Source organism: Gracilinanus agilis, chromosome 2 (genome assembly GCF_016433145.1).
Source record: "Gracilinanus agilis isolate LMUSP501 chromosome 2, AgileGrace, whole genome shotgun sequence".
In the NCBI taxonomy this organism is placed as follows: domain Eukaryota; kingdom Metazoa; phylum Chordata; class Mammalia; order Didelphimorphia; family Didelphidae; genus Gracilinanus; species Gracilinanus agilis.
Window position 1 is genome coordinate 352,552,195 of NC_058131.1, and position 26,782 is coordinate 352,578,976.

The 26,782-nt window shown below is 46.4% G+C and overlaps 1 protein-coding gene across 1 annotated transcript; it reads left to right on the plus strand.

Moving 5' to 3' along the window:
• On the plus strand, positions 1–26,718 carry PHYKPL (5-phosphohydroxy-L-lysine phospho-lyase). Its single transcript, XM_044664411.1, has 13 exons — positions 1–59; positions 6,219–6,337; positions 6,983–7,142; positions 10,239–10,313; positions 11,451–11,538; positions 11,823–11,939; positions 12,079–12,161; positions 13,617–13,842; positions 20,084–20,238; positions 20,970–21,059; positions 23,892–24,022; positions 25,022–25,100; positions 26,188–26,718. Exons 1-12 carry the CDS (start codon positions 1–3, stop codon positions 25,069–25,071), a joined length of 1,353 nt encoding a protein of 450 aa, XP_044520346.1. The 3' UTR covers positions 25,072–25,100; positions 26,188–26,718.
• The last annotated feature ends 64 nt before the right edge of the window (positions 26,719–26,782 follow it).

The following is a 26,782-nucleotide window of genomic DNA, read 5'->3' on the forward strand; positions in this document are numbered from 1 at the left end:
ATGGCAGTGAAGAGACACACCAAGCAGGAGACCCTGGCCCTGCGGAAGCAGCTTATCGGGTAGGAAGGCGCTCAGAGGGGACCGGGGACCTAGTTGGCCGAGACTCGAGTGGAATCCGGGGGAGGTCAGGTCGGGGCAGGCCAGGGTGCCACGTGTTCAGCGAGGGTGGCTGCAAAACCCAGCCTTCAGGACACTCCACTCCCAGACTCTTGACTTTTGCCCACTGTGCCCCCCTCCTCCCATCCCATTCACCTCAAGCCTTGGTCCCTGTCTAAGGGACAATGTCTACTACAGTGATCCCACCATGACTGTCCAGCCGCTGCTTGGATGTCTCCAGGGAATAAGAAGCTCACTACTCCCCGAGACAACCCGTTCCAACTCTTGGACTATTCTAATGGTTTGGAAGTTTTCCCTTGACATCTAAGCTAATTTTAATTCTTTTCGACTTCTACCCATTCCTCTTAAATCTGCTCTCTGGGGTGAGGCAGAATAAGTCTAATTTCTCCCCTCTCCAAGTGACAGACCTTCGTATTCTTGAAGGCATAAAAGAAGGGGAACTAGACTTGCAGTCAGAAGACTGTAGTTCAGGAGTTCTTATCCTGAGGTCCCTATCCTTCTTTTAAATATATTTTAATAATATTCTATTAATATAATTGATTTCCTTTGTGATTCCATGTATCTTATTTTATGCATGTAAAAAACATTCTGAGAAGGGATCCACAGGCTTCACCAGAAGGACAAAGTGGGTCCTGACACTAACAAAGTTAAGAATCTCTACCTTAAGCAGTTCAGGTCCTGACTCAGGATCCTAGAACCTCAAAATAGTGAGTAATTTCAGAGTTTCTTGTCCAATACATAACATAAACAGGAGCACCTTCCAGCTTGCACTTGAAGCTCTCTGGTAATGGAAATCTGCCTACTTCCTAGAACCAACTTGGATCAGCTCTAATAGTAAACATTTATTACATGCCTCTATGTACTAGACATTATACTAAGTTCTGGGAATATAAAGATAAGTAAAAGACAGTCCTTGCTCTCAAGAAGTTAGTTCATGGTCTAATGGGGGGGACATTTAAACAACTATGTACAAACAAACCACATACAGAATAAATTGGAAATAATCAACAGAAAATTGAGAAGGATCAGGAAAGGGTTTTCTGTAGGTGGCAGGATTTTAGCTGGGATTGAAAGAGACCAGAAGGCATTAGGTAGAGTTGAAGAAAAGCATTCCAGGAATAGGAAACAGCCACATAAAATGCCAGAGTTGGGAGATGGAGTATCTTTTCTATGGAATAGCCAAGAAGAGGACAGTGTCACTAGACTAAAGAATACAGAGGGAAAGAGTATAAAATATAAGAAGACTAGAAAGGGGTGAGGGGAGCAGATTGTAAAGTACTTTGAATACCAAAAAGAGGTCCTCTCAATTACCTTGGTAGATGGTGGTTGAATGACTATATAAATGAATGAAGGTTGGGAGTGGAGCAGATGAGGTTTTTTTTCTCTTTTTTTTAAATTTTAAACCCTTAACTTCTGTTTATTGACTTATAGGTGGAAGAGTGGTAAGGGTAGGCAATGGGGATTAAGTGACTTGCCCAGGGTCACACAGCTGGGAAGTGTCTGAGGCCGGATTTGAACCTAGGACCCTCCCGTCTCTAGGCCTGGCCCTCAATCCACTGAACTATCCAGCTGCCCCCAAGGAGCAGATGAGTTTTAAGGATGATGGAAAAAGACTAGTTGTCCTCACTTCTTTTATTCTTGAAAGTGATAGGGGGCCAGTGGAGTTTGCTGAGCAAGGAAGGGAGGAAAGAGGTGACATGTTTGGACTTGTGTTTTAAGAAACTTCATTTTATAGCTGAGGAAGACAGACTGGCATGGGGAAAGCCTTGTGGCAGGCAGACCCACCAACAGACCATTGCAATAGTCCAGGCTTAAAGTGAGGGTCTGCACCAGAGTAGTGACAGTATCACAAGGGGACATATTGGAGAGATGTTACAAAGGTGAAATCGACAGGCCTTGGCAAGAAATTGGATATGGAGGTGGGAGATAATGAGGGACTGAGAATGTTATTTAAGTTGTGAGCCTGGGAGATTGTGAAGGTAATGGTGTGTCCTCAACAATAAAAGGGAAGTTTGGTAGGGCAGAAGATTACGGAGTAAAGATAATGAATTCAGTTTTGGACATTCTGAGTTTAAGATGTCTACAGGAAATGTTAGGAGGTTTTTTTCCCCCATATCAAATCTAAGCCTGTTTCTTTTCAGCTTCTCCCCAAGGCTCCTAGTTCTCTGAACCTGGTAGAACAAATCTAATATCTACTCCCCACCTCCATTTAATAAGATGTAAAGTATTTGGCAAACTTTAAGACACCTGAGAGGGTAGCAGGGGGAAGGAATGGTGGTCTTCAGATATTGGAAAAGCTATTATTGCCAGACTGAATATTCCCAAATCTTTTAACCTATTATCTATGCTATAAATTCAAGAATGGTGAACCATCCAGTTTTCTGGCTTTCTACTTTATCATCCTTCCTAAAGGTGGTTGGTTTCCCCTTCTCCCTCAGATGTACCACATCCTTTACATGCATTCCCTCTCTGCCTCCTCAGACCTTTGCCCCAATCCTCTTTTACCCTAGCCCCTCTTACTTCCCTAATTACCCCCAACACTTGTATGGCCCTTAGAGTACCCCCAAACACCACATATTCTACTCTTCAGTCTTTTGTCTTGAATTCTCATATACACTTTCCCTCCAGCTTGCCCCACCTCTACCCCAAGTGCCCCACATGCCCTGCCCCTTATCTTCCTCAACTTCCCCCAAACCCATCCTCCCTAATCCTGCACAGACCCCTAGCTCCAACTCCCTGATCAACTTCATGCTACCTCCTTCCCCAACCCCACCAAACCCCTCCTCCAAAACCATTCTAATACTTACACTTCAGACTGTAAACGTAGCATCCTCTCATCTGCCCTCTACCCCAAACTACTCTTCTAGATAATCCTACTCCACTATTTATCCCACTTCTAGTCCCTCTAGCCACAATTCTCAAACACACACTCACACACACCTCCAGAACTCCCTCTGCACACACCAACCTCTTCCTCCAAACATCCTCCCCTAATCCTTGGCCCCGCCCCCTAACTCAAATACACTCTGTGCTAACCCCCCCTATACCGCCCTTTCCAAATTCAAATGCAGGTGTGTGGAGGCACCAAACACCCTTAGTTTCAGTGTCCAGCAGCCCCACTCCATGCCAGGACCCTTCAAACCAGTTTCCCACATGCACAGCCTTGCCTACCCCCTTAAATCTGCCCCTCAGACACCCATCTTTTCCCTTCACACCTGTGCCCTGCTCCAAGCTCCTCTCTCCTTACCTTCACTCGCCCTGGCCCCATTTCTCTCTGCCCTTAGCCCCACCTTCCTGGTCTTCTCTTTCCCAATCTCCCACTGTCTTCCCCTGCCATGCTCAACAAGTGCCCCCACCTCAATTCATTCATATATTCATTCAACCACCATCTACAAAGGTGATCAAGAGGGCTTCCTCCCCAGGCTCTGTCCTTAACACTTTTCTCCCATAACTCATATACCTGGCCTTGACATCACACGCCCCAGCCCTAGGCTCTAGAACCTTTCTTTCCTTGCTCAGCTATGCCCCAATCCTTAGCGCTCTTCATGCCTAGAGACTGCCCGCCTCTCATTCCCCTCTCTAATTTTCCTGGGCTCCATATACCTGATCTCTGGTCTTGCCAGAGTGAAGCACATGTCCTTCTTACACCCTGCTCCTGCCCGGGGTAGCTGCTCACACTTGCAGGAGTCGCAGGTTGGAATGGTCTGTCCCAGGGTCAGTACCCTCTCACACCCCCTTCAGAAGAAGGCAGAGGATTCCAAGATCTTTGGCCTGGGGCCTGGGACACCACCAGCCTCTCCTCCCTTCCATCTTGAAGTTGGCTACATTGCCATGCCATCAGCACTTTTGTTCTGCCCATAAAGAGGACACGGAAAACCACAGGGCCAAAGGTACATGGAGGGTGGAGCTTTTAGGAATGGTGCTTGCTGGAGATCACCACCTGTGGAGGGAGATGCCTGCCTTCAGCCAGGCCCATCTTCCTTCCTGGGGCCTGGGAAGCAAAGAACAATGACCAGCTGGTTAGGGAGTCCAGTGGCAAGGGATACGAGTTAGAAAAGTTAAAAAAAACAAAAAGTAATTGGAAGGAAATCTTTTCCTCTGCCCACACACTTGGGATAACTCAGGGCTTTCCTAGGCACTTCTAATAGATGAGTATTTCAACTGCTACATCCTTCCTAAGGCCTTTTTTTTAACTCTTACCTTCTGTCTTAGTATTGATAACTACCTTTTGATTCCAAGGCAGAAGAGCAGTAAGGGCTAGGCAGTGGAGGTTAAGTGACTTGCCCAGGGTGACACAGCTAGGAAGTGTCTGCAGCCAGATTTGAACTCAGGACCTCCTGTCTCTAGGCCAAGTTCTCTATCCACTGAGCCACCTAGCTGCCCCTCCAACAGACTTTTGTTTCTAAGCCCTTTTTACCTTCTGTTTTAAAACCAGTACTTATCAGTTCCAAGACAAAAAAACTATAAGGGCTAGGCAACTGGGGTTAAGTGATCTGCCCAGGGTCACACAGCTAAAAAATATTTGAGGTTAGTTTTGAACCTAGGTCTTCCAGATCCCAGGCATGGTTGTCTATCCAGTGAGCCACCTAGCTGCCCCCCCTAAGTCCTTCTTCAATTCCTCCAAATGTTAATCCCCACCCTCCTATCATCTCATCTCCCCCAACTTTTTTTTATTTTTTAATTATTATATGATAGAATTAAAAAATAAATATCTTTCAAATATATCAAAATATCTCAAATCTATACAAAATTACTTATCTTTCAACACATTGTATCCTCCCTGGAGAACATAAACTCTTTGAAGCCAGGGACTGTCTTTTGTAAAGTAGATGTTTAATAAGTGCTGATTCATTAATTGATTCTCAAAGAATTATAAAGCTGAGATTAAAAAAAAAAAACGACAATCACTGGACACTATGGTCAAATCCCCATAGATTTAGAGCTAGAAGGGGCCTTGGAGATCATCAGATCCAACCCCCTTATTTTGCAGATAACAAAATCGAGGCCCAGAAAGGATGGAGTGTGCTGTTAAAAGTTCTCTGGAAAGTAAGTGGCAGAGTCTGGATTGAACCCAGGTCCTCTGACTGGGATCCTAATCCTCCAGGGAATAAAACACTCATCTATGTGTAGCTCCCTAAGATTTATCCAGTGCTTTCTTCCCAAATGACCCTGTGAAGCACGTAGCAGAGGCAGAAGATTTGAATTCTTTGTCCCAGACTTGGTACCCTCTCCCGCCCCCTCAAGAGAAGTAGGCAGAGGATTCCAAGGTCCTTGGCCTTAGGACGCCTCCATTTTACACTTGAGGATGGGATTCTCCCCATTTTACAGATGAAGAAAAGAGACTGAAATGACTTACCCTGGATCGGGTAACACGTGTAGTGTCAGGGCCATATGACTCCAGCTTCCTTCCGACTCCGAAGCCAGCAGCTCTCTTTCACTTTTGCTCCAATGTATTGGGCAGGGGAAGGACATTGCAGATTCCAAAGAGTTAGAACAGAAGCTATTTGATCCCCTTATATTCAGCATCTCCATTTAGTTCAAGGGTCTGACCCCTCTCATCCTGGGGCCCAAGACTTAATTTTATCAACCTACCCAAGGGGTGGCAAGGGGATAATTCACAATCACCAAATTCTCAGGAAACGTGAGTTTGTAAATGAGGATTCCTATTTTGTAAACTGATAATAGTTCATTCAGACCGTACAAGCTGTTTCCTGATGGCCCACAGCTTAAGATACAAAAAGAGTGGTTTCCAGGCAAGAAATGAAGCATGCTTTAACAAGGACTGATAAAGTCACGTTTGCACGTAGTACTACAAATCTAATGGAGATGACTTTAGCAGAAAAGGGAAGAGGAGGGAGAGAACTGCCCTCAAGGACCTGGCACCACAGGTACCTCAGAGAACAGCCCCCACATACAACACCAGAGGAGGAAGACCAGAAGGGAGGACTGGCCCTTCCCAGGAAACAATCTCCAAGAATAGAGCCAGCCATAAAACCTGCAGCCTTAAATACCGAAAGGGACAAGTAAACTGGCCATCCTAAGGCAAGGAGCCTCTGACAGTGTTTAAAGGGTCTTGTTACCTTTGTGGTGTCTCTTTGCAGCAGTTCCTGCCATCTTTTTTATTCTGATGATCCTGTGAAGATTGTCCGGGGCCAAGGCCAGTACATGTACGATGAGAAAGGGACGGAATACCTTGACTGCATCAACAACGTGGCTCATGGTAGGTACCAAAAGCAATTCACAGGCCAAGGCTTCTTCTTCTTTTCTTTCTTTTCTTTACTTTTCTTTTCTCTTCTTTTCTTTTTCTTTTTCACCCTGACCTTCCATCTTGGAATCAATACTGTTTATTGGCTCCAAGACAGAAGAGTGGTAAGGGGTAGTAGGCAATTGGGGTTTAGTGACTTGTCCAGGGTCACGCAGCTAGGAAGTGTCTGAGGTCAAATTTGAACCCAGGACCTTTCATCTCTAGGCCTGACTCTCAAAGCACCAAACCACCTAGCTATTTCCCCCAAGCCAAGGCTTGAAAAGGAGATGCTGCAGGGGAGCTAGAAGGGCCCAGTTGTCTCCTGTCCTCATTCACCCCACAATTCCCCTGTTTCTTTCTTCTCCTCAAGATATCCTGAGACTGTCCTCTTTCATTAAGCATCTTTTCCTCTTTGCACCTCATGACCACCTTCCCTTCTGGAGTAAAGTGCAGCCAGGCTTCCCCTCTAGCCCCTTCTGCTTATCCACTACGGGTGGGAAGGGATGGGATAGAACCAGCCAACCTACCTGATGGAGATGGGCCCGGATGATAAGATTGAGGTGAAAGTTCACCACTTCCAAGGCAACCTCAGCTCTACCCTCCTGCTCTGGCCCCTTTTAGTTGGGCACTGCCACCCTCACGTGGTCCAAGCTGCGCATGAACAAAATGGAGAGCTCAACACCAATAGCCGATTTCTACATGACAACATAGTGAATTACGCCCACAGGCTGTCCCAAACGCTGCCCAGGAAACTCTGTGTGTTCTACTTCCTGAACTCAGGGTAAGTGTCTGAGGCACCATGGGAGCTCCATCCCCACCCTGCCTGCCCAAAGAGGAGGGAGTCAGGGCTGTACCCACTGAGTATAAGCTCCTTGAGAGCAGGAACTAATTTAAGGTTTTTATCTGGTGTCTCCAGTACCTAGCACAGATCCTGTGCAGATCCTGGGACATAGGAAGCACTTAATAAGTGCTTGTGGAGGGGACAGCTGGGTGGCTCAGTGGATTGAGAGCCAGACCCAGAGACAAGGAGGGTCCTGGGTTCACATCTGGCCTCAGACACTTCCCAGCTGTGTGACCCTGGGCAAGTCACTTGACCCCCATTACCTAGCCCTCACTGCTCTTCTGCCTTGGAACCAATACAAAGTATTGAGTTTAACACAGAAGGTAAGGGTTAAAAAAAAGAAAGGGGCTGAGGAGAGAAAAAGTAGAGTCCTCTATTGTGGAGCGCCTTTCTTTTTAAGGTGTTTAGCTACAAAGGACAGAAGAGATAAGGAGGAGAGTTATCGGGGATAAAAGGATCAAGTAAGGATTTTTTTCAGAATTGGGGAAAAATGGGCATCTTTGGAAGAAATGAGCCAGTGGAGACTGAAAATGACTGAAAGAGTGGGGATGCCAGAGGAGAGACCTTGTGATGGAGGAGAAGGGATGGAAAGGGATCACTCCAACGAGGAGAAGGGAGAAGTAAGGCCACTTTGCCACAGGAGACAGAGGTGAAGGAGAACGTAGTGGCAGAAAGCACCTGAGTGACAGGAGATGAGGAAGGAGGGAGAAGAGGGGCCCTGTGGCGAATGGCCTCATTTTTTTCTGTAAAATACAAGGCAAAAAGCTGTCAACTGGAAGTGAAGGGAGAGGCAGCCAATGGGAGATTTGAAGAGAGAGGAAAAGATTTCAAAGAGCTTCTCTAGAGAGTGGGACAATCAATTAGTAACATGTAATGCCCAGCAGGGATAATGGCCCATTTGAGATCACAGACCATCAATTCATAGTGGGCCCAGTCAGGAGAGTTTCACAATTCTCTCCATCTTTCCTCAGCAGCACATGTGTGGAAGTGAAGGTGATGAACACTGGGCATGATCCAAGGAGGAGGCTCAGCTAGATATAATCGGCTATAGGATAAGGGTTCAGGGGATTCAAGAGAGAACATTATAGAGCTGAATGGCTTCTCCAAGATTTAAAAATGGGGGAAAGGGAATGAGTGACTAGTTCAGGGGAGATGGCCTGGGAGAGGACTGGAGAATGGGCTTGTGTAAGGAAAGGCAGAGGGAGAGGGGAAAAGCCAAGTGTGGTCAGACAAGAGGATTTCAGAATTCTTAAGCAAGGAAGTGGCATGTTTATGGGTGATACCCATCTTTGTGCGGGGCTGAGGCAGAATAGAGAAGTAGCTCATGAGAAAGGAGGAAGTGAGTGGTTAGGGTCTTTGATCAGACTCAATATATATGCGGAAGTCTTCCCTTAATGCGAAGGCAGGAGTTGGATAATAGAGAAGTTGTGAGCCAGGTACTGAACTCATTAAGGAAGGAAGGAAGGAAGGAAGGAAGGAAGGAAGGAAGGAAGGAAGGAAGGAAGGAAGGAAGGAAGGAAGGAAGGAAGGAAGAGGAATGACCCGCAGGTCTATAGACAATTACCGGGATTTTGATTGGGTGACAGATAACAAGCAACTTGAACCTCAAAGAAAGAGAGGTGGGTGGTTACTGAGTGATGGAGGAAGGGGAGAACCTGGAAGTGTCGATGGAGAGCAAAGAGTATCCCAAATCTCCGCTCTCGACCAGTGAGCCAAGGAGAACAAGTAAAGGTGGGTGGCCAGTCAGGCACGTCATCAGGGGCAAGTCGGGTTTCTAGAAGAACTAGCAGACAGAGAAGGGATGGGAGAAGAAAGGGTCTGGAACAAAGGGAGGTTTGTCACCTACAGAAGATGCCTTCCAGAAGCTGCAGAGGGAAGGGCTGAGGTGAGAGGATTGTGGTGGATGGAGATGAGGAGCTGGGGAATGGGATTTGGGTGGTGATCTACAGGAGTTCAGACAGAGTCACCAGGCTGTGAAGGGTAGGAGCAGGGCGGGGAGAATGTTGGTCATTGGGCAGAGGGCACCTCTACCCTCAAAGGGCAGGCACAGCAGGAGTGGAAGACCAGAAGTCCAAGGGAGGGCTGCTCGTCTTCACACTCGAGGTTCTCCACATCCCATCTGGGAGATGGGGCTGGCAGTAGAAGACAGAAGTTGCTTTGGGGAGGATGGGAGATGTCCGGCCCAGTCCCTAGTGCCATAGATGCATCGGTCTGAGGCCTTCTCACCTGAGGAGGTGGCCTATGAAGCGGCAGCAGGAAGAAATAAGACTCCCTGTGTATGGGATGCCCTTGGGCCTAGATGGGACAGACTGGCCCCTGGCAGCCTTTCACTCAGGGGACAGGCTGTGCCCAGCCGATAAAATGATCTGATACAGGCTTTTTCTCCCCTTAACAATTCTCTGGCATACTTACCAAGGATTATTACATGCTCTAATTATCTGTGTCTTATTTATGTCTTATCTCCCTGGTAGACTGAGTTCCATGAAGGCAGGAACTGAGCCTTATCTAAACTTTGTTCTGCCCCAGGCCTAATACAATTCTATGCTCACTGTAAATGCTTAATAGATTTTTGCTGAATTAAATTTGTGCCAGCCTGAAAGCAGGAGCGGGTTAAGAGTGCTTCTGGGGGCTGGGGGGTGGAGGGGGTCAAGCATTCCTTTCCAAGATGACTACCTTTGTGCTGGGATCCCCCTGCTCTCACCTTGGTTTTGGAAGCTGCTGGAGAGAACCTAAGCCCAAAGGAACCCCAAGCAGGGGGTGGCTTCTCCAGGAAGCCTTCCCCAACCCCTCTGAACTCTAGTGCCTTCCCCCTCTCAATGATTTCCTATTTATCCTGTAGATAGCTCGTACACATTTGCTTGTGTGTCTCCCCTATGAAACGGTGAGCTCTTCAAGGGCAGGGACCGGCTTCTGGCCCTTTTGGGTCCCCAGCGTTTAACGGTGCCTGGGCCATAGTGGGTGCTTGCAGAAGCCCAGCTGTGGAAGGACGCCCAGCTGCTGGCCAGCAGGCTGAGTAGTCATCGCCATCTGTTGTAGGTCGGAAGCCAATGACCTGGCCCTGCGGCTGTCGCGCCAGTATACTGGACACCGAGATGTGGTGGTGATTGACCAGTAAGTGTCGTGTCCTTCTAATAGGTCTCTTAGGAACCTCTGAGAGTCTTGGTTTCCCCATCGGTAAAATGGAAATCATTATCTTCATACGACCTACCTCCCGGGACCATTTACCTGTGCAACCTTGGGAAAAGCTTCCTCTGCAAAATGAGGAGGAGGCTGGATTAGAAGACGTCTAGGGGCAGCTGGGTAGCACAGAAGATAGAGCAACAGGCCTGGACTTGGGAGGCCCTGGGTTCAAAGCTGGCCTTCGACATTGCCTAGCTGTGTGAGCCTGGGCAAGCCACTTAACCCCATCTGCCTGGCCCTTTCCGCTCTTCTGCCTTCGAACTGATAGATAATATCCATTCTAAGACAGAAGGTAAGGGTTTAAAAAGAAACACCAACTTCTATAAAAGTCCCTTCCAAAGGAAGACCATAGATGTGTGGAAATAAGTTATTATTACCACTATAGAGAAAAGATGTGCTTGGGACAGTTCTTACAAGCAAAGGGGTGACAGTGTTGCTTTGACTTCAGCTGCCTTAGACCAGGAAAGTCTGAGGCTAGAAAGAGGAGGGCTCCTGGGCCCGGGGGGGGGGGAGGGGTGACAGGAACAAAGCCCAAGGGGTGGCAGCCCCCCCATTCCTCAGGACTAATCCTGTTCCACATCTGCTTCCCCGGGGGACTGCCCTGGCATTGGGAAGGGAAGCAAAACACAGAGAATGGGACCTCCAGGAAGGTGGGAAAATTCCTGTCCTGCTGCATCTGGTAACAATCCGGGTATCCACATCTGTAGCACAGTCAAGTTTGCACGTTACACACGAGGTCCCATTAGATGGAGAATCACAGTGTTGTTATGTCCATTATACAAATCAGGAGCCTGAGGCTGAGAAAGAGGAAGCCCCCCAGCTCAGGAAGGGTCAGGCCAGTATTCCTCTCCAGGTCTCCTCCTGTAGGGCTCAGGGCTCTTTTCTGGAGACCTCCTAAGCCCGGACAAGGAAAGCCCAGCCAGCAGGAAGCTGCCCCCACCCGGGGGAGTCAGCTAGGGTGGCTGGCTGTACACGGGAATTCGGGGTGGGTGCAGTCAGGGATGTAAAGCGGGGTTTGGGCAGGGCGTGCAGCTCTGGGAAAGGTCCAAGTCCTCCTTCTCTCCCCAGTGCTTACCACGGGCACCTGACCTCCCTCACTGATATAAGCCCTTACAAGTTCCGGGAACTGGACGGACAGCCGGACTGGGTCCACGTGGTACGTATCCCCCACCCAGGGTCCTGATGACGATATTCTACCAGCTCAGAGACACACCAGGACCCACTAGCGGGAGGGCAGGTCTCCGAGTCAAACCTGAGTTCAAGTCTGGCACGTGCCAGATGTGTGGCCCTGGGTAAGTCACATGTAAGACTACAAGTTACAGAGAGGGGGGCACCTTGCACCAGGAGCATCTCCCCAGCTGGAGTTCTAATGCCCTCCTTCGCAGAGCCCTTTAGCTTTTACATTGGGTTCTGCATAGATGATGGCATCTCTGTACCCAGGTCCCCCTCCCAGATATCTACCGGGGCATTTACCGGGAAGACCACCCAGATCCAGCCACGGCATACGCAGACGAAGTGAAGAAAGTGATCGACGAGGCCGAGGATAAGGGCAGGAAGGTAAGAGCCCCGGGAGAGGGCCCGGCCGAGGCTGGGAGGGAGGGAGGTTCCCGAGGGGGCGGGAGGGGGGAGAGGCCCACCCAGTGAGGCTGAAGGCCGCGTCCGGGCCCCTGCGCAGCATCGCTGTCTTTGTCCGCAGATCGCGGCCTTTTTTGCTGAGTCTCTGCCCAGCGTGGGAGGCCAGATCATTATCCCGCCTGGCTATTTCCAGAAGGTAGCAGAGTAAGTAGGTCACTTCAGAATGACAGTGGGAGGTGGACGAGAGCATCTGTGCCTCGGGAAGGGGATCAGACGGGAGAAGCCTCCGTCCCGCAGTCCTTACTCTTAGCAAGCCTAGGCCAGGACGCTCTGTCAAAACCTCCTAAGCACATCTTCAGTGGCGAGAAGCACTCGCACCTCTCGGGAGAGAAGAGGTGTGCTACGGGGCAGAAGGAGGCAGACGTTATCAGGCTGGGCCAGTGGTTTGGCAGTGGCCGGAGCCAGTGCCTAGAGATGGGAGGTCCTGGGTTCAAACGTGGCCTCAGATACTTCCTAGTGGTGTAACCCTGGGCAAGTCACTTAATCCCCATTGCCTGGCCCTTACCGGTCTTCTGCCTTGGAAATGATGTGGGCAATGCTAATTGAGTCTCATCCAAAGAACTGATTGACAGTTCAGACTGACTGCATGGCAAGGAAAGGTTTATTAAAATGTAATAAAATATAAACATTTATTTTTATATATTATATATGTTCATTAAATATAACTAAAATATAAAATAAAGTAATATAATAAAATAAAAGCTTTATTATAAGAGAATATTTCTATAGTATAGCTATCAGTTCTAAGACAGAAGGTCAGGGTTGTTAAATTTTTTCTACAAAAACTATTTTTAAAAATGTGACTTCTAGAGATAGAAGGAATCTTAAGAAACCTATTGGGGGCAGCTGAGTGGCTTAGTAGATTGAGAGCCAGGCCTGGAAATAGGGGGTTCTGGGTTCAAATGTGACCTCAGACACTTCCTAGCTGTGTGACCCTGGGCAAGTCACTTAACCCCCACTGTCTAGCCCTTACTGATCTTCTGCCTTAGAACCAATACACAGTGTTGATTCTAAGATGAAAGGTAAGAGTTTAAAAAAAAAGGGAAGAAAACTACCTCTCCTCAATTTGCAGATGAGGAAACTGAGGCCCAGAAAGATCATGGGATTTTGGGGAAGAAAGGACATTTTCTAGACTAACTTGCATCATTGAACCTTTGAACCAAGAGAAGCCTTGGAAGGTCATCCATGGTCACACAAGGAGGGAGTACAATAGCAGAGCCAAGATCCTCTATCACTTACAAGGGAATGTGGCAGAGTGGAAGCAATTCTAGATTTGTTCTGGGATTGATTTTAGCCTGTCACCTAGAACAAGTCAGTTTGCTTCCCTGACCCTCAGTCTGCTTATCAGTAAAATGAGGCAGTTGGACAAGATGCCCTCTAAAGTCTCTTCCAAACAATCTAAATCCATGATGGTAAATAATGATTGAAAATCTGCACCTTCCCAATATGGGATGGGGTGGTATGACTTGCCAAAGGTCACATAGCATTTCCTGGGCCAAAAGGACTAAAGTGCAGTCTTCTCAGGGCCCTCACATGACCATATTCCCAAACTGGACAGAGGACAAGCACCAAATCACCCCTGACCTTGCTTTTCTGCAGGCACATCCGGAACGCTGGAGGAGTTTTTGTGGTTGATGAGATTCAAGTTGGCTTTGGCCGAGTAGGCAAGTACTTCTGGGCCTTCCAACTGCAGGGGGAGGACTTTGTCCCTGACATCGTCACTATGGGCAAGCCCATTGGCAACGGCCACCCCATCGCCTGTGTGGCCACGACCCAGGACATTGCTACAGCCTTTGGTTCCACGGGTGTCGAGTACTTCAACACGGTAAGGGAACTGCATGGGGCTGCTCCTCTTCTCTGGGCCCCAGTTCTGCTCTTCCCTCTGAGGGCTCCATCCACACTACACCCAGGCTCACCTGGGAGGACAGAAGGTGGCCAGAGACTGATTCTATGGCTCAGCAATGAGGACACAAGGCAGAGGAAGCATTTCCTAGTGTAGTGATCAGACATTTTTTTCCCCAGCAATAAGAAATATGATCAGTAATTTCTCTGTACATAGCCTTCAGGCTTTTTTTTTTTTTAAGCCCTTAATTTTTGCCTGTGACAATTCTAAGACAGAAAGAGGGGACAGCTGGGTGGCTCAGTGGAACTGAGAGCCAGGCCTAGAGATGGGAAGGCCTGGGTTCAAATCTGGCCTCAGACACTTCCTAGCTGTGTGACCCTGGGCAAGTCATTCCTTCATTGCCTAGCTCTTACTGTTCTTCTGCCTCGGAACCAATAAACAGTATTAATTCTAAGATGGAAGGTAGACTTTTAAAAAAAGACAGAAAGGCAAGAGCTTGGCAAATGGGATTAAATGACTTGCCCAAGGGCACATAGCTAGAAAAGGAACTCTCAATAATTAACATTTCCACACATGGTAGTAACTTCCACCTTGAAGGTTTATGAAATGCTTTCCTCATAACAACCCTTGGTGGTGGGCAGTACAGGCATGATTATCTACATTTTACAAATGAGGAAGGAAGGCAAAAATAGTGTAGTGGAGAGAGCTGGCAAGCCCTTCCTCTGATGAGTCCTGGCTCTGCTCCTGTGCAAATCACTGAACTTCTCTTGCCATAAGCCATCTAAGAATAATTAGCAGAGTAAATTTTGACCTACAAGTAGAATTTCCTCACAAGGAGGTCCCTACAATGATGAAATTGTAGGTTTGGCTAAAGTAACAGAAGAAATGGAGCCCCCAGAGGAGCAGGGCCTTGCTCACATAATAGGTGTCAGAGGTAGGATTTGAACTTGGGTGTCTCCCAACTCCAAGCCTGCATTTTTTCTTCAACCGTATCACATTTTTTGCAAACTAGCTAGCATGAAATTTGGCAGCAGCTGCTCACCTAGAAATAGAAGCTGGGCTGGTCCCAAATGACCTTTGCCAGCTCATGTGTGCTAGCTCCTCAGGTAAAAAACCATCTCTGCTAAAATAATCCAGCAACAAACATCCTGGTGTCACGGGGGGCCCCTGTGGCCAGCATGAGGGATGCTTGGGTCCCCCTAGAATGGAGCTCTCTCGTCTGGCCTAGGGAAACAAGACAGCCAGCTTCTGAAAGCTAGCCTCTTCAGAGGCCTGCGTAGACAAGGTCCTCCACCTTCTTGGGCCTCAGTGGTCCTGAGGTCTCTTCCAGCTCTAGGCCCTGGAGGCTAGGCTGGGGCCAGCAAGTGCCCAGTCCTTAGGGGTGGGTGCCCAGGTCTGCCCATGTGCAGCACTCTGGGAGAGCTGGCCAGCTGCAGGAGGCAGGCTTCTTGCTTTTAAGGAGTTAACCTGGGGAAACAAGCCATAATCAGTAGTCCCTGAAAAGTTAATAACAGGAGAGAGATAAGCAGGTTTCTCTGGGCCATTCGTGAGTAATGGCCAAGTGCCTGGGCCAGACAATAAAGGCTGCAGGAGACCAGGGAAAGGAGCGATCGTTGCAGGATGATACTTTGTCCCATACTTATCATGTTCTGTCTTACATTGTAGTTCTTCTTGCATTTAACTTATCTCCCCTTGTATCCTTGAGTTCTGGGAGGGTGGCGACCGTGTTCTTGCCATCTCTGCGTCTCTCCCAGACTCCAGGACGTCCCTGGCATACAGGAAGACACTTTGTTGAATTTAAGTAGAACTGACCGTGGCCAAGGGTGACCTGGGAAAGCTTTCCAGAGGAGTGACCTCCCAATTTAGAGATGGAGGGAGGGGAGGGCATGTCATAGCCAAAGCATGAAGGCTAGAAAGCTTAAGATGTTTCAGGGTACAGTAAGGAGCTTCACTCACTGGCGAGCTGTGTGACCTTGGCTAAGTCACTTAACCTATTCGCCTGAATCTACTGGAGAAGGAAATGGCAAACCACTCCAATATCTCTGCCAAGAAAGCCCCTCGGACAGGACAGTATTGGTGTGATTGAAGAAAAAGGAGGCTAGTGTGGATAGGTTGAGGGTCTGTGAAGCTAGGTGCTTAGACTAAAGAAGTTAAGGGCCACCCCTAAGAGGACTCTGAACCCTTGGGTAAGGAGTGTAGACAATCCTCCTCTCCAGGCAGTGAAGAGAGCCACTGATGGTGGTTTGTGACCAGGAGACTTAGAGCTCTAACATTTTAGAGTTGGCCGATCCAGTTCAGTGGTCAGCTTTCAAGGGCCAAATCAGGCCTGCCTGCCAACTATTTTTGTATAGCCTGGAGCGAAGAGTGGTTTTTACTGTTTAAAATACAATGAATATTTTAGAAGATAAAAACCACTCAGGTCACAGGCAGAAAGCAGGCTTGGCTGTAATTTGCCAACCCCTGACCCAGTCTAATCCTTAGAATCAGATTTAAATGGGGGAGGGAGAATCTTAGAACTGAAGACCCTTCATTTTGCAGAAGAAATTGAGGTTTGGAGCTAAGCGACAGCCTGTGTTAAAGGTGGGATCTGAACCCCAATTTTTCTGCCTGCAAAGTTCGGTGTTCTACACCACCCATGCTACCTCTTCTCAAGCTAAGGGGGCAGGCTCCCCCAGGCCCAATGGGTATTAAGTGACTTGCGTAAGACTATGTTTTTGTTTTCGTTGTTTTTTTTTTTTAAACCCTTGTACTTCGGTGTATTGTCTCATAGGTGGAAGATTGGTAAGGGTGGGCAATGGGGGTCAAGTGACTTGCCCAGGGTCACACAGCTGGGAAGTGGCTGAGGCCGGGTTTGAACCTAGGACCTCCCGTCTCTAGGCCTGACTCTCACTCCACTGAGCTACCCAGCTGCCCCAAGACTATATTTTTAATTAGGAGCAGAACCCAGATCTAGATTAGAACTCAGAGCTCCTGAATCTTCCCACTGCCCAGTCCTCTTTCATACCATCCCACATCTTCACACCAGCTTTTCAGGCTGGTTAGTTGGGCAGTGTTTGCAGCATCAGTTGGAGGGGAAAGACTGAAAGCAGGAGGGCTGGTTAGCCATTTGGATAGCTGGTGGCCATGGGGATTTAGAGGAAAGAATGCATTACTGATGTGTCGTTAAGAGTCAGCAGTGATTAACTGGACGTGGGAATAGGGGAGGAAGAGTCAGGGGCAACTCTTGAGGTTCTGAGCTTTTTTCATAAAGGATGACAGACAGCAGGAATATGAAAGTTGGGGAGGGTTGGTTTCCAGGCAAGATTAGCTCAGTTTTCAATGTTAAAGTTCTGTGGGCTAGAGGTCGGGGTCAGAGGCACATACTTTCAGTCTTAGTAACAACTCTAAGACAGAAGGGCAGGGGCAGCTGGGTGGCTCAATGGATTGAGAGCCAGGCTAAAGATGGGGGGAGGGGGAGAGGGGTGTCCTGGGTTCAATCTGGTCTCGGACACTTCCTAGCTGGGTGACCCTGGGCAAGTCACTTAACCCCCCCCCATTGCCTAGGCCTTACTGCTCTTCTGCCTTGGAACCAATACACAGTATTGATTCTAAGATGGAAGGTAAGGGTTTAAAAAAAAAACTATCTATTGGGGTGGTACTACTATATATGTACTATATATGAATAAAGGTACTATATATGAATGATGACTATAAGGAATAGAGCAAACTGTGGGAAATCTCATATGAACTGGTTCAAAGCAAAGTGTGCAGAACCTGGGGAACGATTAGGAAAACAGCATCCAAAGGCATCAAGAGCTCTGATCCACGGCATGACTAATTGTACTAGAGGTAAAGCATGGCTCCAGCAGAGTGCAGAATGAAGCATACGTGGTTAGGGCCCAAGTGGGGATTTGTTCCAAGTTTGGCTTATTTGTGAGTGTTCTATGTGGGGAGAGGAAGAGAAGTGGGACATCTTTGGCGACAGCAATATTTATTTTTAAAATATCAGTAAAATATTTAAAAGAAAAATAACCGACCCATCTGGCAAAGGTTCCCTTGCCTTTTCCAGAAGAAATGGGGATAAAGAAGTAAAGTAACGGAGTCCCTACTCTATGTGCCTTTGAAGGGGGGAAGAGCATAGGAGGAGATGAAAAAGCTCCTATCTTCATGGAGATTGTGGTGAAATCAGCCTGCCACTTCTATTCCACAACTGGAGGCCACAGTGTGGTACAGACCTTCAATTAATAATCATGTCAGGAAATCTCACCAAAGGGGTGGATGAGAATAGCTAGAGAAGGTGGACATCTCAGGTGCTTGGTGAGGTGGGCATTTAAGTCCCTCAGTGAGGCTCAGATGGATGGGAAAGGAGAAAGGAACAGGACCAAGGGCAAGGAGCACATGGGAAGTCTGGAGGATCATGAGATTTGGGTTCTATCAAAATGAATCTTGAATCTTAAAGGTTCACCCTTATTTTACAAACGAGAAATCAAATGAGACTGAGCAGGCATTCTGGCAGTCTGCTAACGACCACTCAAGCCCAAAACAAGGTTCAAGGCATGGACCAGATTCCTTTTGGCTTTAAGAGGAGACAGTCAGTGAGAGAGGGAGTGGGGAGACCCAAGTCCTGGAGGAACTGGAGTAGCCTAACACTGGCAGATGAATGGGAACTGTGACATCATAGACATCCTATCTCACATTTTAAGTTTACAAAAGTAATGCACATTTTTTCAAACTGATCTTCACAATCACCTGGTTGGGAGTAGATGCTATTATTATCCCCATTTCATAGCTACGGAAATGGAGGCTCAAGTGAGCAAGGGCAAGGGCTCGGGCTCAGGGTCAAACAGCCAGTAGATGTCTAGGGTAGTTCTTGGATCTCAGGGTTCCTAACTCCTATTACCCCACACTGCTTCTCCAATTCCCAGTGTGATGTTTGGAGATGAGTCTGGCAGCGAACCTGCTGGGAGGTCACAGGGAATGAAGCTGGTAAGGGAGGAGGGCTGAGAAGACTGGGGTTGCAGAAATGGAAATGTGGGGTTGAAACAGATTCAAGGGCATTCAAAAAAAAAAATCCCAAAATACTTACATGACAGACTGAAGAGACCAACCTACCTTTCAATCAAATCAATCAATCAACAATATTTATTAAGCGCCTACTATATGCCAGGTGCTATGCCACGCTCTGGAGATACATGGACAAAGAACAGAACAATCCCTACTCGCAAGGAGCTTCCACTCTAATGGGGAGACAAGTACATATATAAAGTGAATAAATACAAAAAATACAAAATAGTTCGATACCAGACAGTTTGGGAGGGAGAGCACTTGCTGGTGGGTGGGGAAGTTTAAAAAAGGGTTCATCAAGATGTTCTGAATTGATGCTTGAAGAGAGGAGAGGGCCTCTTAGGAGGTGGAGATGAGGAGCAAGTTCATTCCAGACACATGGGGTTGGCCAGCACACAGGCAGGGAGAAGGGCATGAGAAGATAGCATGTTTGAGCAACAGGAAGTCATTTTTAATAAGATCCCCAAATCAGAAGGGAGAATAATGTTCAATGAGGCTGGACAGATAGCTGAAGAGGGGGTTTAGAAGAGTTTGTATTTTATCCCAGAGGCAACAGAAGTCACTGGAGATGCTTGAGTCACACTGAGTCACTGTTCTCACTTAAGGAAGCAGTCGTGAGTAGGAAGGATCAGGGTGGCACAGAATGTGAAACTGTAGCAGTTATCTAAGTGAAAGGTGATAAGGACCAGAACTAAGGGGGTAACTAAGAGAGGAGAAAGAAGGGAGTCATATAGAGGCAGAAATGACAAGATCTGGAAACAGATTAGCTTTGTAGGGGGTGAGGGAAGAGGCTCTTGCTGAGGTTATAAACCCAGGACCTTGGAAGTTCAATGGTGCCTCAGAAAGAGGGAATTTTGGAAAGGGAGAGTTGTGGGGTGACGGAGAAGATACCAAGTTCTATTTTGGACATGCTGAGCATAAATAAGGTGCCTTCAAGAACATCCGGTATGAAATGTCCAATGGATAATTGGCCCCTATTTGCCCCTTCCTGGAATCCTATTTTAATTCAAGGAGGGCACTCATTCTCTCCAAACACACCTTTATCCACTCCCTACCAATGAATCCCTTCTTGAAGTTGTCCCCTGTCCCCTGCCTTCAATCCCCTCCCTTTTCCTCTCCCCGATGCTTTTTCCTGGTTGGCTATCTGCCCTGATGGCTGTTCCTTGCCTCTTGGACTCAGTTTGCGGGAAGCCCTGTTTCCTGTGCAGTGGGTTTGGCAGTGTTGGACGTCCTAGAGAAGGAGCACCTCCAGGCCCATGCTGACCATGTGGGAGAGTTCCTGATGGGGCTGCTGAAGGAGCAGCGGGAGAAGCATCCCATCATTGGCGATGTCAGGTCAGTTGGATGTTTTGTTTTGAGCCTCAGCCCTGGTCCTGGCTGCTCTTTCACAGAGAGAACAGGCAGAACCTTCTTCTCATCCACACCAGGCAGAGCACACAAAGGCTGGGGGTCACCCAGTTACCTAATCTTCCTATCACAGAACTGCCCTTCTGTGTGTCTTCTCTGAAACCTGCTTGTCTTTCTGGTGCTTTCACCTACCCCAAGTTCCCTTTCTACCACCAAAGAGAGATGATGGAAGGGTCCCCTGGTTCCTTGGTACTGGGCTGACTTGAAAGCTTGACCATGGTAGTTATTTTAATAACATTATTATTTAGCTTTCTCATTTCTTGGAGGATGGGGGACCCCAGACCTGGGGCGAGCCAATGGTGTCTTCCTGCCATCCCTTAGAAGGAGAAGCACAATGAATGAAACTGCAGTTTTCTGGAGTCAGAGGAATCAGGTTCAAATCCTGTCTCTGATCCTTACTAACTGGTGTGACCTTGGGCAAGTCACAACCTCCCTGGGCTCCAATTTCCCCACCTGTAAAAATGAAGGGGGTGACCTCTGAGGTCTCTCCCAGCTCTAGATCTATGATCTAGATTTATCCAGTATTTCTTAAGATTTATCCGGTACTTCTCAAGAAATGTAAACTGAATTCCATACTACATCCTCCAACTAGGAAGAGGGAGACTGGACATTCATCAGATAAAATTCTGGTGTTTTGTTTTGTTTTTTTCCACCCCCAGGGGTGTTGGGTTGTTCATTGGTGTGGATCTGATCAAAGATAAGGCAACAAGGACGCCAGCCACAGAAGAAGCTGATTATTTGATTTCTAAGTATGTATACCCCATACCCACTTTAAAATATCTTCCTGCAACTACTCTTGTATAATTTTTTTAAAATCCGTATCTTCTGTCTTAGAATCAATACCATGTATTGGTTTCAAGGCAGAAGAGCAGTGGGGGGTGGGGGGGGAACTTCTCCTAGAGGGTCTGAGGCCAAATTTGAACCCAGGACCTCCCAAATCCAGGCCTGGCTCTCTCTCAAGTCACCCAGCTGTCCTTTTTGTATTCTTTTTTACAAGGGATGGTTCTCTGGGTAGGCATAGACTTGAAAATGAGGTGGTATAAAAATGTAAGTAAAGATTTAAAATAACTATCTTCCTATACCCAACCCCACACCCATGGGGGTTCCTGTATCAAAGCTGAGAAAGGCCCCTTTTCTCTCCCTCAGGAAAAAATTTAGGGTATGAAGAATTTGGAGGATAGGATTAAAGGGGCATATATCAGGAAAGAATTCTGGGATTTAAAAAGAAAGAAAAAAACAAATAAAATGCATTCAGAGACCAGGGGAAAATTCAGTGTGTGTATCACGGCCTGAGGAGTTTAGGTGGGAGTCCCATGGAGAAGAATATATAAGACAAGATCAGCACCTAAGAGCCATCATGAACTGCTTTTTCCAGGGAGCTCCCCTTAAAGAGCTTGTGTCCCTGTAAGGTGTGCACAGATTCCTGGGAAACTGGGACTGGGTGAGTGGGTTTTCAACAGGCAGTTTTTCATTCGGTACCTGAACTGGGATCCAACTGAATGTGCAGAATCAACTGATCAATCAACCAACAAGCATTTATTAATAAGCACCTACTATAATGCTAGATACCAGGGATACAGAGACAAACAAGAAACAGCCCCTGCCCTCAAGGAGCTTCCATTCTAAGTGAGATTACACATACATAAATAAGAATATACAAAATATAAACACAAGGGAAGCATCCCTCTCAGTGCTCCTAAAACTAACTCTTACTCTCCAAAAATACCTATTTTCCCCAGCCCCAGAAGTTTGGAATGGACAAATCTCTTTCAAGTCATTGGGAATAACTTGTAGCACTATTAATTTAGAACCCTGTGCTATGAAGTGGCTGCTCTTTTCCCTTCTCAGAAACCCACCACACTCAGACCACAAAGCATCTGGTAAACATTTTCAGCCTTCAGGACTTAACAAAAAAAAAAAAAATTTTTTTTTAACCTGATTTGTGATTTTATTGGTCCTGGGAGACCCACTGAGGAACTTCCCCTCCCAGTAAAGAGCACCCACTTTCTTGTTAACTGCAGCTTTACAGTTAGTTGTCTGAGGGAGGTGGGGGGTAGGACACTAAGGTGTAAGTGATCACATAGCCAGGATGTATTGGAGATGGGACTCAAACCCAGGTCTTGTTGACTCCAACACACAAGTTCTATCAACTAATTACATCATGCTGCTTTATTTAGCTCTTACAAATTCATCAACTTCCATCCTCAGCCTTAGGAAATAGCAATGAGTAATTCCTTGAAATGAGAGGACCTGGATTCAAATCCCAGCTCTGCCATTTTTTACTTGTGTAGGTCATTTTAGCTCCCTAGGCTGGAGTCCCCTCAACTGTAAAATGAGAAGGTTGGACTAGGCCTCTGCAGTCCCTGCCAGCTCTAGAGCTATGATACTATAAATAGGCTCCTATATGTAGGAGCTAGAAATATCCATAGTCCAGCTTCTCTCCCAATCCTTTCTGCTAAAGAACAGTTAAGATCCCCTTCCGGATCTTATCATGGAAGGGCCCAGGGAACTGACTTGTTTCTACATGAATAGTCTCCAGGTTTACTTCCCACCACGTTTCTGATGACTATATGTGGGCGACCGATTCTTTTTGAGTCATTTGCTTCTCCCCTCCCCCACTCCCACTGGTCTTTGATGTCACCAGGATTATACTGCAAAAAGGCAAAGTATTAATAACAGACAATGACTAGGAAATCACCAACTTGGGAAGATCCGAGTTTTAGTCCTGGCTCTGGCCAATTTGTTTAGCTTTTAGACATGTTTCTGCCATTTGGGGACTGACTTTCCTTATCTGTGACCAGAAAGAGTAGAAGGGATGGATGTCTTTAAGTTTCCTTGAGGTCTATATCCTATTGTTTCCTCAGAACCTTTTCACATGGTAGGCGTTGGATAACAAATATCTTTCAGTAGATTTTAGTACAGTAAAAGTTTGATGTACATAAGTGTCAACTACCTGAATCAATCAAGATCTTTCCTTTCTTGCCCCAAATTCATTCATTCACCCTTGATTAAACAAGATGGATCCCACATGACAGCCATATATCAAAACAGCCCTCATTCCAGGAGAGCTGATCCTTCCCAAAGTACTTGTTTTTGTGTTTTCACTTTGCAACATGGCCAAACATTTAGATCCCAAGTTGTGCCACTATGATAAGCTTGCAAGAAACCACTAGTCACGTATTCAAGCTTGTCAGTGAGGTGTCCTTGGGTCTGGACACCTGGAGCTTCCCCCTCAGAGAAGCAGCCATTGTTGGGATCTGATTGGTGCAAAACTGAATCCTGGGTAACTAGATATTTGGAAGCATGAGTTTGGAACTAGGCCAGCCTCCCTTTTCTCCCTTTTCCACCTTCCCTACCAGCAGCAGGGGAATAAGAGGAATAAGTATTTTGCCCAACACTGGCACGAGTTCAGGATAAGCCATATGGGAAGCTGACATGTGAAATGTCAGCTCTTGTAACCTATGCCCTGTTTCAGAGCCTGGCTGGAAAGAGACTGAAGATACCTTTGGGCCACCCAAAATATCTTATGAAAGAAGCAAAACTTCAATAGATTGTGCTCCAACCACTTTTTGTTCCTCCAGGTTAAAGGATAACCATATTTTGTTGAGCACAGATGGACCTGGAGGAAACGTCCTGAAATTTAAGCCTCCAATGTGCTTCAATATGGACGATGCCAGATTAGTTGCAAACAAAATTGACACAATTTTAACAGGTGAGATTTTGGCCAGGTATGGATTAATTTAAGGCACCACATGCAGTGGTTACTCAGTGTTTATTGATGAAATTGGTTTGCAACTGTGACTATTTCTAGCCAAACAATCTTACCCCTTCTGAAGAATGGAGCCGCTGGCAGTAGCATCCTCATCCCTGAAACTTGGCATAATGGTTGGGGGTTCTCTAGTCCTTCTGACCAGGGGGTGAGGCTGGGGTGTGTACACACATGGAGATTCTGTGGACTCTAGGTTTAGTTGATGGCTAAGGAAACCCAGCATAATTCTGGCTCCTGAAATATATATCCTAAGTGGAAGACCTAGATTTGTCTTGATATGCCAGGATAGCTTTGGAAGAATATCTTATAATTTTCTCCCCAAATGAATTCTAATTGCATCTAGCTTTCTTTTATGCCCCTACTGTGCTGGACATCACATTGCAATGGAGTTCACAGCATAGTTGGAAAACTTATAATGCAGTGGATGGAGGCAGGAAGACCTAGGTCAGCAATGGCACTCAAGACACTAGCTATGCGACCTTGGGGCAAATTATGTAACCCGTCTTCCTCAGTTTCATCTGTAAAATGGGGATAAAATAGCACCTACCATCTTAGGATCAAATGAGGTATTTGTAAAGTGTTTTGCACGTTAAAGCACTAAATGCCAGCTGTTATAATTGTGCCATTGACAAGCAAAAATTACTGTAGGCCACTAGATCTAGTAGAAAACTTACCCAAACAGACCTTACTATTATTGGTCATGGTTGTAACTACAGGGTCAGTCTGCCTGTGTGTCCCCCCAGGGCTCTCATATTCATGTGAGAGAAACAACCCAATATGTAATTTCCAAACCCCTGCCCAAGTAGGTTTCTTTATTCATTTACCATATACCCACTTCCTTGATTACTTTTCTTCTCCTCCTTCCCTAGCCCCAACCACTTGCAACTTTTAAGCTTAGCTAGTTAGTTCTTCATGTTAACTGACCTTATTCTGTATCCTCAGAAATGGAGAAAACCATGAGCAGCTGTGAAACCCTTCAAAGTCCCGAATGAGCTGGCTAGGTCTTCCCTGGGAAACCTGGGTGAGTATGGCTGTTTCAAGACTCTAACTCTGTTCCTTTCATCCTGGCAGATCATTGCCTGAGGCCCCTTCACAGCACTCTAGGAAGATTTAACCTCAAACTTTTTAAAATGCCTTTTAGCCCACACCAAAGGGCTGACAGAGGCCATCAAGGACTACTGTCCTGTTCAACTCCCTTAGCATTAGGGATCTGTCATCCAGAGTTATTATTCTTAAAAGTACTCCAGACTGAGCAACAAGGGGTAGAGTTCCTACACTCCCATATATGAATATTCATTTGGGTCCCACTATTGTCTTTCTTGTCTTTGAAGACTTGATGGTTTTAAGAGCTGGTTCAGTGTATGTTACATGTGAGAGATACATAAATGTCTTCATAATGCTGGGAGATGGAGTACTAATGTGCTTCATCTAAAGCTTAGAAACAGAACCAACATGGTTCTTCAGCCGTAACTGGGCAGGGTGTTATGATTTGATTGGAAACCAAGAGAGCCCTGTGGTCATCCAGATTCAAAAACCTGGGACTCTGTCCCATCAAGACTGGATCTAAGCCTGAAACAGTACAGTATCTGTTGTTTCCATGAGAATAGGAAAATCTGTGGAATTTAAGAGCTGAAGAGGACTATGGATTATATATAAACTCATCTAGTCCAACCCCCTAATTTTATGATGACATCCTTAATTTCAGATTCTCTAGAACCTTCCCCCCAAAGGTCTATAAATTTTAAAATCAACCCCCAAGCCAATGGCAACCTTTCTTCTGGCTGGTTTCTCTACTTCCACCTTGTACTATCTATCTATCTATCTATCTATCTATCTATCTATCTATCTATCTATCTATCTATCTATCTATCTATCTATCTATCTATCTATCTATCACTGCAAATAGCCAAGTTGCTCTTCCCCTTTCTCCCTGCAACCTCAGAAAGCTTTTGGCTGTTCCAGGGATATTTTTACTTGATGGAGCTGAGAAGTGTTAATGTTTCCATAAAAAGTCAGTTTGTATAAACTACAGAATGAGCTTGCCAAAAGTGGCCAACACTTGAAAGCCACTTTTTTGTCCTGAACCCTGTGCCTTTTTTTGCTTACAGGTTCAGAGAATATCCCAAAAGGTGCTTCGAACCCTGCCAGTTCATCCCAAGGTGACAAGAAATTCTATCTAACTCGATCTAGTCACCAAAAATTTACCTTGTAACAGCGGCTAAAACAACCAGACCTGTTAAAGCCAAACAAAAGCTTCTGTTGCCATACACCTTAACAATTCTGGTGAGCACAGGCTGGAAGGCAAATGGGCCAGTAATGAGACCCAAACTTCTTTTCCCCAAGATATTCATCCCCACCCACATTTTTAGGTGTTATACACTATAGCCACACTAACCGCTCTATTACTGTTATTAAAGGCATCAGACGTTGGGTCAAAGTGGTTAGAAAATTAAGTTCAGAAAAGAAAACAGGGAAGATGTCAATCCTGGTTTCTACCATTTTGCCTTGGGACAAATGACTCAACTCTGCTCTGGGCCTTATTTAGGCTTGAAGACCTAAATGTCTTCTTCTATGGAATGTTTTAAACATGTCTGTCTGTCCAAATTTGTTTCAACAATTAAAGCCACCATGAAATGCCTATTTTTCTTTTAATTTTTAAAAAATTAAAACAAGTTTTGTACTTGATGCAGGGGCAGCAAATGT